Source organism: Bidens hawaiensis, unplaced genomic scaffold (assembly GCF_021521415.1).
Source record: "Bidens hawaiensis isolate Kalapana, Puna unplaced genomic scaffold, B.hawaiensis_p1.1 tig00001960_1, whole genome shotgun sequence".
Taxonomy (NCBI): domain Eukaryota; kingdom Viridiplantae; phylum Streptophyta; class Magnoliopsida; order Asterales; family Asteraceae; genus Bidens; species Bidens hawaiensis.
The window spans coordinates 1,019,350-1,033,515 of NW_027491108.1; the positions used below are offsets into that span (position 1 = coordinate 1,019,350).

Sequence of the window (14,166 nt, forward strand, 5' to 3'; positions counted from 1 at the left end):
TGTGCCAAGTGACACCTATTTGGCCCATCTTTATGACACTTGCAAAACATCATTTAGCCACCTTAATTAATATTATTTAACCACCTTAATTATTTTTCATTTTTTTTTTCAAATTTGTCTTCTTTTGTTTACAAGTTTTTATTTTGAAATTAAAAATTATCATTGTTTTCTTAAACTATCTTTGTTAATAAGTATTATTAAATAAAAAATTAATGTTATTTTCATAATTTTAACATCTTTGCTTATGAGTTTACTAACATGATTTTCCCGTAATATTTAATTTTACCTAAAAGAATTTGTTTCTTAATGAGGTCCTTTTACAATATTTGTTTTAAAATTTTAATATAAAATTCCTTTGTTTTTTTACGATTTAATGACTTGTATAAAATAATAGTCTTTTTTTTTTACTATAATTATAACTTCTATTGCATTTTATAAAAAAATTAATAATAACATGCTCAAAAGCTTAGAAACTAATTTTTATTTAATCTTATTATCCTATGTTTTTTTATTAAACTTGATTTATTTCACATAAAAAACACATGTTTACATGTTATAAGTTTTGGACAACCATCCAACAACGGTAATTTTCATTATCGGTCATGCGATGCTACATGCTTATGTTCATCAAATCTAGATAAATACCTTTCAGGAAAAATACATGTGAATGTGACCAAAATATCTGACGGTCGCTATTATCCAAAACCTATAATGGTTTAATGTTTGTTTAAGATGTTGTGTTGCTATGAAAAAGTGAGGCCAAAATATCTAACGATCGCTATTATCCCAAACCTATAATGGTTTTATGTTGTTTGGGATCCTTTGTTGCTTTGAAAAAATTGAGCTGTTTTTTATACTTAAGATAATGTTTTTTATGTTTTAAAGTATCATTTCAATTTTTATGGATTAACATTGTTTTAAACTCTTAGAATTCGGTGTGTTGCTTATCTTTTTTTAAACCTTTTCAATTTATATTGCTTTATAATATAATGTTTTTATTTTAAATTTGTGTATTGTCTATTTAAGTATTTGTATGACTTGTATCAATCTTTTTTTTAAACACTATTCTTCTTAAAAAATATAAATCCCTATATCAAATTGATATTCGTACTAAATAATTTATTTTTTTAGCAATAATCGTGTGCTATTAGTAAGAAAAGTTTGATTAAATAAATTTTAAACATTATATATAACGACAGATTTTAGAGATTTATGTCATACTTTTTAGATTAAAACTCAAGATGGGGTCAATCTTCTAATATTTGATGATGTGGGTAACTAAAAATTTTGTATATGAAGAATTCTTTAGAGATTTTAGAGATTTATGTCATACTTTTTAGATTAAAACTCAAGATGGGGTCAATCTATTTTTTTTTTTCATTTTATGAAAATTTTATTTTATTCAACGTTGTAATACATTTTCATATTCATTCATCTAATACCAAATTAATATAAGTATTTCACATTGTTTTGTTCTTCCGTTAATGTAGTTTACTCAATCCCTGTATACACGGGTATTTAACCTAGTTATATATATTGAAAAAAAGAAGAGAGAGAGAGAGTTGATGCTTATTGGATATTTATAGATCATAGATGTAGGAGTTAATGATGTATTCAGTGAGTTGTTACTGTTATAATACAATTAAAGAGGAGAATTGACTTGTTAAAACAAGTTGATTGAAAGCATGGATTTTGAAAAATATATATGTGATTTTAGATATTTGTGAGAATGGAAAATCAAATGTCCTTTTAAATAAATATGTCGTTGATGTGGGTGTTGCAATAATTGTATATGCTGGTCCAACGATCCACTTGATTAAAGAATCTTTTTGTAGTAAAATTCATAGTTTGTGGCAGGAATGTCATGTGCTTCACTTCACTTTTTATGGAAAGGAATTTTGACGACGATTGTGGTCTTGTGTGTATTCGGGTAAATTAGGATGGTCGTCTTTATGAAAATTTTAATATAAGTGACTCGTGACTTTATTTGCAACTATTGCTTTAGTTTTTAAAACCCTTTAATTAAATCCTAAGCATATATGATAAGAATTAGAATGGTTCATTTCTTGATCCAAATACCCTACTCCTATATCAATGTATAAAGCATTATTCAAATAGGATTTTTCTTTTTCTTTTTTTTTTTATAGATTTAAAGTTTATCTAGAGCTTTCATCTTTAGTATGCAACTAATATACATGAAACTCACTAGAACATCATCTGTAAATGCAATAACATACTTCTTTTCCCCTAAACATGGAAATTAATTGCATAATTGCTACGTTTCATAATGTAAGTGTCTAAAATGCGTGCGTATCAAAGTGATGATTTAGTAATGCTAGTGCTAGGCTGCTAGCTATATATACGATATCATTACTAAGCATATCATTGATATTTATTAAACATATTGTTGCATAAATATCCAAATTCAAAAAATACTATGCCTTGGCAAGATATCCTTGTCAAGTCCATCACTTATTTTTGTAGACAGCACCAGAAATAAGATTATTTTATATTCATACACAATAAAATATTCTCCAAGTTAGGAAAAAAAAAAATCCTCCGTAAGTAAATTGAAGCTTCAAGTTTCCTTGTCAAAGGACGAGTTCGGTTAGCACGCTTCCATACGAAGCATTCTATTCGTCGTAAAGACGTAATCAATGACAATTCTTGTACATGTGTTATTATCTAACAGTTGACCTTGTTGTACTTGTATATTCTATAATCCTTGGATCCTTGATTCCTTAAGCACAACCATTTGTTCCAGCTTTATTTTTTTCTTCTATCAACTTGGCAATATTCTTAAAATATCTAGATTTACCACATTCCAACAAGCCAATTTCGATTTATTGTTTGGTTCCTTGTGTCTTTTGAAAAGACTCTTTTCTTAAACTTCTTTTTACCCTTGAATTTGTTGATTCTCTTTGTTTACCTACCTTCTTCTACCATATTCACACAAGAGGGTCCACCAATATAAGGTTAAGGTGGCTGCCAAGGACTCCTCAATTATAAGGTTAAGGTGGCTGCCAAGTTAAAACAATGATTGTTCTTCTTTTAATGCTTCAACATGTGCTTAAAATCTTTTCAAGAAGATTAGGTGGTTCATCAATGACACCTGACACGAAGATAGATCCGTCCACCTTCGTGTTATGCTAAGTAAACGGCCCCATGTTATGGGGGACTTATGTTAAGTAAACTGACCCATATATGTGGCAGATCATTAACTTGCTCCATTACAGACCTCGAATCGACCATTTTGTAATTACTAAATTTATTTTACCAAGAATTTCTCACTGAAGGCATTCTCGGTCATGCATTTCCTCAAGGGAGTCCCACGCTTCTTTGGTCGATTCAGTAGTTTGATCAACACAAAAGGGGAGTCGGTTATACCCTTCAAGATGTGATGACCACGATATCCCAAACTTTCCTATCATGTCTCCAACATAATCACCCGTAGTTATGCTTCATGAAATACTGTAATCTTTGTGGGTTTTACAGTTTGTAATTGCATGGATACCCCTCTGAACTATGTAAACCACCATAAGATTTAAGTATTTCAACAATACTTCAGTTCTTAATAGGGTGTTTTAAAAGAAACAAAATCAAGTGTGTTTTCATGTTTCGACAAATGTGTGCCAAAATAGAACCACCATCTACGGGCGCGTTCGTTTCACGGACTTTTTTTAAAGGATTTGGAATTGGAATGGAATGTTTGAGGATCCCTATCATGTGTTTGGTTGGTTAATATGTATTGGAATTGGAATTGGAATCTTCTTCATTCTCGGGTTTTTTTTTTTTGAAGAACGAGGGAAACGGCGGAAACGTTTTAGTTTTTCCACATTTTTCGTTTTTGATTTATATTTTGAGGTATGATTTTTTTATTAATTTTTTCAAATTTTTTGTACAGGGATTTTTACTTTCCATAACAATCCTTATAAAATAGGTGGGATTTTAAAATCCCATAAAATGTGGGATTTGATGGGATTTAGTTTCCCTTCCCTTTCATTTAATGAAACGAACATATCAATTCATGGGATTTACAATCCCATTCCTTAGAATTCATTCAAAATCCTTGAAACGAACAGGACCTACTTTCATAGGTCTCCAACCATCTTATTGATTAGCTAAAACAAAACAATGCTTAACGAAATAGTGACATTTAATAGGTTAAAACGGTTGACACTTTATTCGGTTCCTATAGACTAAGTTACTGCTAATGATCATAAAAATTGGAACTAGTTTGGTAACTATAGTAAACTGTTTCGGTAAATTATGACAGTTCATTACAGATTTCATTAGTAAAGGATATGAATTAGTGTAAAAAAGTTAATAAAACTAATACATACTGATATATTTTGACGATGCTGAAATTCCAACTTTAAAGATTACTGGTTATAATATCACCTGAAATTAACAAAGCCCGGAAAATGGAACTTCTATCCGAATAACAACATAGTTGAATACGTCACAGAAACACACAATTACACATGCAAAACAAAGTATCTTAACTGGCTCGGCCCAGAGGCATATTCGTAAATATAAGAAGCGCTGTCACATATAAAGGCCTTCTGGTACACCTTCCTTCTTCTTGAACATAACCTTGTCCTTCGCCTTCTTAAAATCCGCATGGGTCACCTATCATAATCATATGATTAATTAAGCAACTTTAAATTAATGATAAATTATCCTTTCATTAGCATTTGATTCATCTTTTGTACCTTCATTCGGCGTTCTCTCAAAGCAAGCAATCCCGCCTCGGTACAAATAGCCTTGATATCAGCGCCAGAAAACTCATCTTTAGTCATAACAAACTCTTCCAAGTTCACATCATCAGCTAGGGTCATTCTCGATGTGTGAATCTAAATCAACAAAAATCCATTAACAAACTATCTTCTAACTTATATCAGCGTGTGTACACGCATACACATTTAGTAACCATTATGAATATTTATTCTGTTTGTTAGCCTTAAAAAAATCTAAATATATAATTTTTAGTTTTTTTCACTTTTCATTTTGATATATATCTTGTTGAAAACAAAGTTGAATATGAAATTAGGTTTTTTTAAATTCTCAAGTATACTGAGTACCAAAACTGTACAGATACTGTAGCAAACTAAACCAACACCAACCGAAAATCAGCACCGGCGCCAGTATAATTTATTATGGTTCGGTTTCCTATTCAAGTAATATTTCATTGTTTGGTCAATATCAATAATGGTATTCATTTTCATGGTTTGGTTTCCCATTTCAAAAATATTTCTTATATCATTGAATTTGATTCTTCTCCAATAACTTGAACTAGATATATTTTAAAAAATCTAAGCACACAGTTATGTTTAAAGTTTTTTTTTTCAACATCCTGATATAAAGTTTATTGAATACGAAGTTGTATTCAAATTAAAGAACTTTTTACAAAACTGACGCCAGCTGTAAAAAATTACAAAATCATTATACTATACCTGGAATATGCGCCTTCTAGTTTTAATGTCAGGAAGCGGGAACTCTATCTTCCTATCTATACGACCCGGTCGAAGCAGAGCCGGATCAAGACTTTCAATCTTATTGGTCGCAAGTATCACTTTAACATCACCTCTCGAATCAAAACCATCTAACTGATTCAGTAATTCCAACATAGTCCTCTGAATTTCACGTTCACCACCAGAATGTGCATCATATCTGCACCAACAAACCAAACAGAATTAACTGAAGTGAACATCTAACCGATAATAGGGTTAAACCATAACCAGACTGAACAATTAACTGAGAGTGCGATTTAGCCATATATATACCTCTTTGTACCGACTGCATCAATTTCATCAATGAAGACAATTGATGGAGACAGATCATCAGCAACTCTAAAGAGTTCTCTCACCAACTTAGGACCATCCCCAAGGTACTTTTGAATCAACTCACTACCAACAACACGCAAGAATGTTGCTGATGTGGAATTTGCCACTGCCTGAATAATAAACAAGATTCTTAAATATATTGTGGCTCAATTGAGCAAACAACAACGTTATGGGTGTAAACAAACCAAGCTGGCTCATGACCTACTCGAGATAGGATTGGTGTGAGCCAAGCTTAAACAAGCTCGAGCCTAAAAATATGCATGCCTAATAAACTAGCCGAGCCTGAGCTGGCTTGCCAGCCTGTTATTTATATAACTCTATTAAAACTATTAAATACATCTTTATACAATAATTATTATACATAAAATTTTGATAAAAATAACTAAATAATAAAAAATAATAATTAAAAATGCATCGGGTAAATACCACCAAAAACCAACATACTTTCCGTCATAAAAGTCCCTCAACATATTTTTGAACATTAAAGACGCTTTGCATTAAAATTGCTCGCACGGCTTGTATTTTTCTATCCTAGTTGTTTATTAAAAAAAATGAATTTCACCGATTTCAAGTTGTTTAGAGAAGAAGCCTGGCTCAAACTTGAAAACAGACAGTTACAAGCTGAGCTTGGGCTTTAGAGGAAGAGTTCGAAACGTGGTGTGTTCGAACTTGAGCTCTTGCAAGTCAAGCAAGCTGCTAGTCGAGTTCGGGCTCAGCTTGGTTACACCCTAAAACTCTAAGACCATTAGCCAAAGCATGTAAAGAAGTTAAACCCACATACCTTTGCAAGCAATGTTTTGCCTGTTCCCGGTTCACCATAGAGTATAACTCCCTTTGGAGGCTTGATACCAATGTCCTCATATAACTCGGGGTGTGTTAAAGGAAGCTCAACCGCCTCTTTGATTTCTTGTATCTGTGCATCAAGCCCACCAATATCAGCATAAGACTCTAGAGGAGCCTTCTCAACCTTCATCACAGACACCATCGGGTCCACGTCGTCTTGAAGAAGTCCAACAACAGAAAGAACCTGATAATAGAGTGATTAACAGTTAACTTATTCATGTAAACAACAATATATCATGACTTTAATCTTTTACACACTAATTAAAAAACCTATATCATAAATCTATTTACAATTAAAGATACATATGTTAATTTGACTAAACTCAAACCCAAAGTTAAATCTTAACATTCATGTAGCTAATATAATATTATGATTTTAACCTTTTACATACTAATTAAACTTTAATTATCTATCTTACAAGCAAAAATGACGAAATAAAGCTTAAAAAAACTATATTATAAGTCTAATTACAGTTAAAAGAATAAATTAAACTTCTCACAATCTAAGAACATATGCTAATTTGACTCAACAACTCAAACCCTAAGTTAAATCTTAAACAAAACCAAAGGTACCAAATCACCAAATTGAAACCCTAGGTAAACCAAACCAAAACATCAAAAGTATCAAATTAACAGTTCAATTCACCTTATTATGCATCAAAATAGCACATCCAGGCTCCAACTGATCCTTATCAACAAACGACAGAATCCCAACGTAATACTCAGGTCCAACAGAAGACGAAACAATAGCGTGATTCTCATCAATAAGCTCCTCAAGGTTTCCAACGCTCATCGGAGATCCACGTAGATCATCCACCTTCGACCTATCTTCCTCCGTCTTCTCTTCCTGCGGCTTCAACCGCTCCTGATTCGCCACAAACTCTTCTTCCATTAGCAAGTAGTCTTTGATTCGCTCCAGCTTCAACAACCGTAGCCGACACTTTGAGTGCGGCGTCACTGTTGGAAGCCGAGCCGCTGCCTCCGGTCCCTTCTGCTTTCGCTGTTTCCGGCCCACGCGAGCCGGTGGAGCCGCTGGCTCGAACTTCTTCTCCTTTTTGTCGCCGTTGTTTTTACGGTCGCCGGGCTGGCCTTGCCGGTTCATGCCGCCGGGTGTTCCTTGTCCCATGGTTGATTTGGTTGTGTGTGAGTGATGGATTTAGGATCTGAAATTGGGGTTTTGAAGGTGTTCTGGTTATCTTTCTTTACAAGAAAGCATATATTGGTATGATTCAATCTCTTGGGCTGTTATATTTAGGCCCACTGTATTAGTATTGTTGTAAGTCTGTAACTTGCTAAGTTTAGTCCAAGTTATCGCAGTTCAAGGGCTTGGCCCATAAAGCACATCAGTCCAAGTTATCGGAACTGGAAAGACAGAAGTTTAGGTCCTCTAGGAAACGGGTTTATTCCGAAATAGGTTTCGGTTTGCTCAACAAAAGTTAAAATCGGTTGCGGTTATAAACCGTTTCTAACTTGTAAGTGATTGGTTCGGTTTAAAATTGGTTCGGGGCAGGGGTGTAAACGAGCTTAGCCAACCTAAGCTCCGTTATGCTTGAGCTCAGCTCATTTTAACTTATGAAAGCTCAAGCTCGACTTCAGCTCGTAAGTTGATTTTACAAGTTCGGACTCGGCTCGTTTACTATTTATTAAACAATTTATATACGTTTTTAATTATTCCGTGTATATATATCGAGAAAAAACCTAAATGAGCCTATGCTCATCTCAAATTTGCAATGTCAAATTAATATACAGGAGTCCAAAATAGGTAAGCTTTACAATACATAAGGCTTGTTCAGATGAGGCAAAAGTGTTTTCATCTTACAGAGTTTTGTGGTGATCTCGACATTGATCAACGCAAATCGATGGTTAAGATGTTTGAGGGCACCACATCTACAAAACGAACTAGAAGGTGTGACTTGTAAGTGGCAAAATGGGTAAAGCCTACGTTTGTTAACTTTTATGCAGTTATGTCATTTAAAAAATCAAAAAACTTTTTTATACTTTAATATATGTTTACAAGATTTACACAATAAAATCAAGAATTCAATTACCTTTTGTTTGAGTAACGTTAGGCATATAAATTTCATAAAAATTCTTAGAAAAAATAATATCAATATAGTGTGTGATACTACAGGTATCTTTAGTGTGCATTATGACAAATATAAGTTGGTATATTTGTATGAGCTGAGTAATTATTTATATACATTATATGACTTTCTATACGTGTAGCATGATGTATTGCGTTATCATATGTAACGCCCTAGTTCCAATAAATTATAATAAATAAATGTCTCGAGTTTTAATTAGTTATCGTATCGTTTGGCGTCATTTAATTAATAAGATAATATGTAGATAGTGGATAAGGTTAAGGAGGATTAATGAACTTGAGAAGGATTTGGGCCTAAAAGCCTTTGGGCTTAGCCTATTTAAACCCTTAAACATTTCCTAAAACCATAGATCTCATATTCCATAGTCCATACCTTTCCACTTTTACCAACACACACACTCTCCCTACCTTGAAACCCAAGAGCGAGATCCAAGTCGTTTTAGTGATTTCCGCATCCAAACAACAAGAAGAATCAAGATCTAGCTCATGTCAAGATTAAACCCTAAACCGGATTTCGCTTAGAGGTACGTTTGTAGTATAAAGGTGGTCATTTTGATGTCGGTTCTCCATGAAAATTGGTAGAACCATAGATCGGGGCCTAAAGGTTAATAAAAATATAAACTTGACGTAAAAATGTGAACTTTGAGAGTCGGATTCGTTTGGCTCGTTAATTAAGTTTGAGGCATTCATAGATCTAACGAAATTTGGGTAAAAGATTGGAACTTGAAATAAACCAAGTTGAGATTTTTGATTAATAATGGTAAAGGAAGTAATAATGATAATAATAATAATAATAATAATAATAATAATAATATCGACAGCATGCGATGCGAAGAAGGCCATGCGATGCGAAGTGGGCTCATGCGAAGCGAAAAGGTCATGCGAAGCGAAGTGGGCTCATGCGAAGCGAAAAGGTCATGCGAAGCGAAACAGGTCATGCGATGCGAACTGAGCCATGCAATGCGAACTGGGCCATTCCTAGTTAATCAAAGACAATCCAATAAAATGAACCAAACCAACCAACCTCGTCACCTCCGTATGACCCGATATATATATTTTTTAAGATAAACAATCCGTTAAAGCAAAGAAATATATTTACCCATAGCAGTATATTAAAGAAAAGGAACAAGCTATTAATGAAGGAGATAAATAAATAAATAAATAAATAATAATTGGAGAATATGAACGCGAAGTAAAGACCGTCGTTAAACAAAGTTACCCTATTTGATTCATTAAACAAACAAGCCTAGCATATCAAGTACTCTAGATTAATAAATACACATCTAATTAATTATGATAGTACATGGTTAATTAATGAATATATATATATGTTAAACAGTTAGTCGGGCACAGTTGAAGAAAGGGATTACTATTGACGGTGAACGCAACAGGATTCAGGTGAGTTCTAGCCCCTTTTATATGTTATATTTTCGGGGTTGTGTGCATACTACGATGTGTTTAGATTTTTACACTTAACTTAAATGGTAAGTGTATATTAGATATATGTTTGCGTATGAATGTGAATGATATGGATTGCTTAACTAGTATGCATGTGATGTTATATTAGTTATGATTAAAGGAAATGTAATGAAGGTATAATGGTATGGCATGTTAGAGGGCACCGAGCACTAATAATAACCAAGGTATGCAAGATACTGGACCTTTATAATATCCAAGGTAAGTAGGGACTGGACTCTAAGGAGATCCAAGGTATGTAGGACACCGAATCCTTATAAATTCCGAGGTATGTAGGGCACTGGACCCTTATAATATCCAAGGTATGTAGGACACCGGATCCTTATTAACTTCGAGGTATGTAGGGTCTGGACCCTTATAATATCTAAGGTAATGAGGACCGGATCTTAATAGTATCCGAGGTACGTGTTCAGTAAGAAGTATGTATGAATGTATGTATGGTTGAATGATATATGAACAAGTAAGTATTAATACGTATCTTCGGACACGTATTGGTAAGAAGGTGAATATAATGTATGTTAATTAACTAGAACTCACTCAGTGTTGCTGACTTTTAGTATGCCCGCAGGCAAGTAGAATGAGGCAAGTTGCTTGATGAGGAACGTGGCAAATAAGAGGAAGACTGGCATCGCTATGAAGAAGACACGCGTGTCGTTTACGTTTTATGTTATGTTATCTTAAGACAAGATGTTTATGATATGTACGAATGAATGACTTTTAATTCCGCGAAATGTTTTAATTAATTCTGATTTTACGAATTATATGAATGAGCACCCTGGTCAGGGGGGCTTACATTATATAACCACATGTGTAGTCATAAGGCGGTAGCATGTGCACGTTTCCCAAAACCACGTGTCGCATACGATGACTTTATACCTTCACACACATAAAATAGTTTGTGTTTGTGTGTGTGAGGTAACTGTGTAAATAAAATAATAAAAATATGATATTTTTTAAATTAAAGGATGATATAAAAAATCCGTTCTTTAATAAAACCAAGTTTATTAATAATTAGTTATGATTGTGCTGATCACACACGTATATAACGAAAAAATATATGAAAAAGTTTAAAATCACATTTTCTAAATATAACTTAAAAGCATGCTCACCACCTATAACTTATAATATAATTTTTGTAGAAGAGATCATTTGGGGGTAATTTATAACAAAATGATGGCACAAGATTAGCATGCTTTGTGAAAGGTAATCATCATATTACACCACCATCATCTCGTAATCTCTATCCATATTCTCACCAACCCTACATTTTTTATCATTGTTTTATATTATTGCGCTCCCTCACTATTTCTTTCACAAACCGTTATAGAAAACTAGTTGTAATTAATGTCATAGACAACATTTAAATTGCAATAAAAATCAAGTGCTTTGTGAGTTATTGGACAGTGACGAAGCTTTGACGAAAACAGAAGCGTGGACTGAACACGTATAAAAATCGGCGGGGTGGGGGAGTTTGGAGGAGGGGGGTGGCTCTTTGTGTGGATCGCTAATGACAAAATGAATTTTAAAATTTTCATTTTCAAATTAAAACGTCAAAACATGGATGAATTATATATGACATTATTGTATTAAGCCTTCACATTGGAATTTCTGTTTTTTCTAAAAAAAAATATCATATTACTCTAAATTTATGTTTAATTTCTTTAACATTTTACGTCTCATTCTCCATCTCTATGTTTTTATTTCTTTTTAATGCTTTTTTTTATATCTTTCTTCAATGCTTGAGGTTCATGTCAAAATATTTAATGTACAACCCTTACATTTTAGATATGTGAATACATGCGTATGTGCGTTTTATAGACAACTAGGTTAATCGATAATGTTTCTTCACTTATACTTCACATAAATAATATTGTTCCAAGCCAACAAAATCGTTTAATATAATTTTACTAGATAATATAAGAGTTAGTAAGTTATACATCACTTATAAGTATGGTGATACACACAGGGCCGGCCCTAGGGTGGAGCTGGGTGGTCGACGGCCCCAGGTCCGACACCCCGATAGGCCTGATTTTTTTTCTTAATTATATATATTTTTATGAAAAAATATATGTATATTTAATGTTTAAACTCAATAACATAATAACTAGCTTGGTCTAGTGACAAAAAAAGCATGACTTCCAATCAAAAGGGTGTGGGTTCTAATCTCATTTGAGGCATGTTTAAGCATATTTCTATACAAAAGTTTTTTACACAACCCAAATCATGACCAAGTAAACCCATTTAAAAATTAGATTGTTTAAACCTAACAAAATACTTCTTTCAGTTAAGGCAAAAAAAATTTTCGTCAACAGCTGTTCTAAGAAGCCAGCCCTAGATGCACATATAGTAAATGATAAATTCAAAAGAGTAGATGGCACATAGAGTATAAGACTTTGTTTTTAATAGTACAATCATTATTCCAAACAAACTTATATGCACACTTCCTCTAAATTACAACCAATACATACAAAACTCGGTGGTAATTAATATAGAACATTTCTTATGACATGATACTTTTTTCTAATGACACTATCATCCCCCTTCAACATAGATAACACAGCACCATTATATAAGACCATGAGATCAATTCATGAGGAATTGTTCACCTCATCTAAACATATCACTTGGCTACTAGTACTTTTAGCATATCATTTTGTGAAGAGCCTACCCATGAGATGGACCTCATGAGCAGGCTCCAGCCCAGTAACAACAATAAGCCCGCCAACAAGAGGCCTAATAGCTCAAACATTCTAAAAGCTTACTTGGAGGGAAAATGTCTCCTATGAATTTGGAGGGAAAATGCCTCCTGTGGGTTTGGAGGGAAACTAACATCATGTAATACCTCCCCTCTATATAAGGGGAGGAAAGAATCATGTAAAGGAACACACATTCACTAATAATACAACATAATCTTTACTCGCTATCAACATTTGATCACCATTCTCTACATCTTGTTAGGCATCTTACCCCCTCCGTGGGAATAGGTTCCAACATTGGCGCCATCCGTGGGACCTCTTGATCACAGGTCTCATTTAAACCTCTAGAAGAATGGTCGATCAAATCCGCCGCCACCACCGTTGTCTCACCGGCAAAATGTTTTGGTTTGTCCGTCCACTATTTCGGTAAATAAGCACCAACCTAGTTCAGGGTCTCCGACGTTATATCCGTCGCAGGAATCTTTTTCCCGACTCTTCAGAATATTCCGTGAAGTCAAGGATCTGGAAATGTCCTCCGGCGAGTCTTGAGAAGTTGGACATGACGATTGCTTTCAACCAACAAGACACATGCTCATTTTCTTTTACTAATTCCAGCCATTCCGGCGACAGGCCACCGCAACTGCCACCCCCGGTTCCATCGTAACTAGCACCGTCGCTATGTCCATAGTGCCCACAAGTGCACATCCGTACCAGGAAGATATAAATAACACCGATGGACCAGTTTTGTACGAAAATTAAGACGATATGGAGGTTGAAGACATTACGGCCGAAAGGCCCAAGATAACCTTGGAGTTCATACGAACTCACCGAGACGCTTAGCAAGCGTCGAAGAGCAAGAGTATGAAGAAAACTTCAAGTGTCTACATGATATTTAGATCTACACATGTTTAGTAGAAATGGAGGAGTGAATAAGCTCGATTTGAGCCAATTCTGCCCATGTTCGCGCCATTTCAACTCAGTTTGGAGCCCGCATCCGCTCATGTTCAAGCCTATTTAGTTTAGGACAGCAAGTTTTCTAGCTGGACTCTGTCCAAAGGGACAGAAAAGCCTTGCGATATTGCGGAACGGTTTTATTACGGTGACGCCAAAGACACCTAGCCGGTATCTCCACTCCTAACGAAAGTAATCGATTTGGCCTCTTCATCTTGTTTAAGTTACTTTAGCACACCATATAGGTTAG

At 34.1% G+C, this 14,166-nt stretch overlaps 1 protein-coding gene across 1 annotated transcript; it reads right to left on the reverse strand.

Moving 5' to 3' along the window:
* Positions 1-4,458: 4,458 nt before the first annotated feature.
* On the reverse strand, positions 4,459-7,887 carry LOC143601279 (26S proteasome regulatory subunit 4 homolog A-like). The gene is made up of 6 exons (XM_077078733.1): positions 7,336-7,887; positions 6,628-6,873; positions 5,787-5,956; positions 5,457-5,673; positions 4,716-4,856; positions 4,459-4,632 (listed from the first exon to the last, which is right to left on the reverse strand). Exons 1-6 carry the CDS (start codon positions 7,813-7,815, stop codon positions 4,549-4,551), a joined length of 1,338 nt encoding a protein of 445 aa, XP_076934848.1. The 5' UTR covers positions 7,816-7,887; the 3' UTR covers positions 4,459-4,548.
* Positions 7,888-14,166: the final 6,279 nt, after the last annotated feature.

Coding starts and splice junctions, on each gene's coding strand:
- LOC143601279 (XM_077078733.1), bottom strand. CDS start 7,815: ATGGGACAAGGAACACCCGGCGGCATGAACCGGCAAGGCCAGCCCGGC. Junction 6,874..7,335: donor CTATTTTGATGCATAATAAG/GTGAATTGAACT, acceptor CTCTATTATCAG/GTTCTTTCTGTTGTTGGACT. Junction 4,857..5,456: donor CTAGAAGGCGCATATTCCAG/GTATAGTATAAT, acceptor TTGTTGATTTAG/ATTCACACATCGAGAATGAC.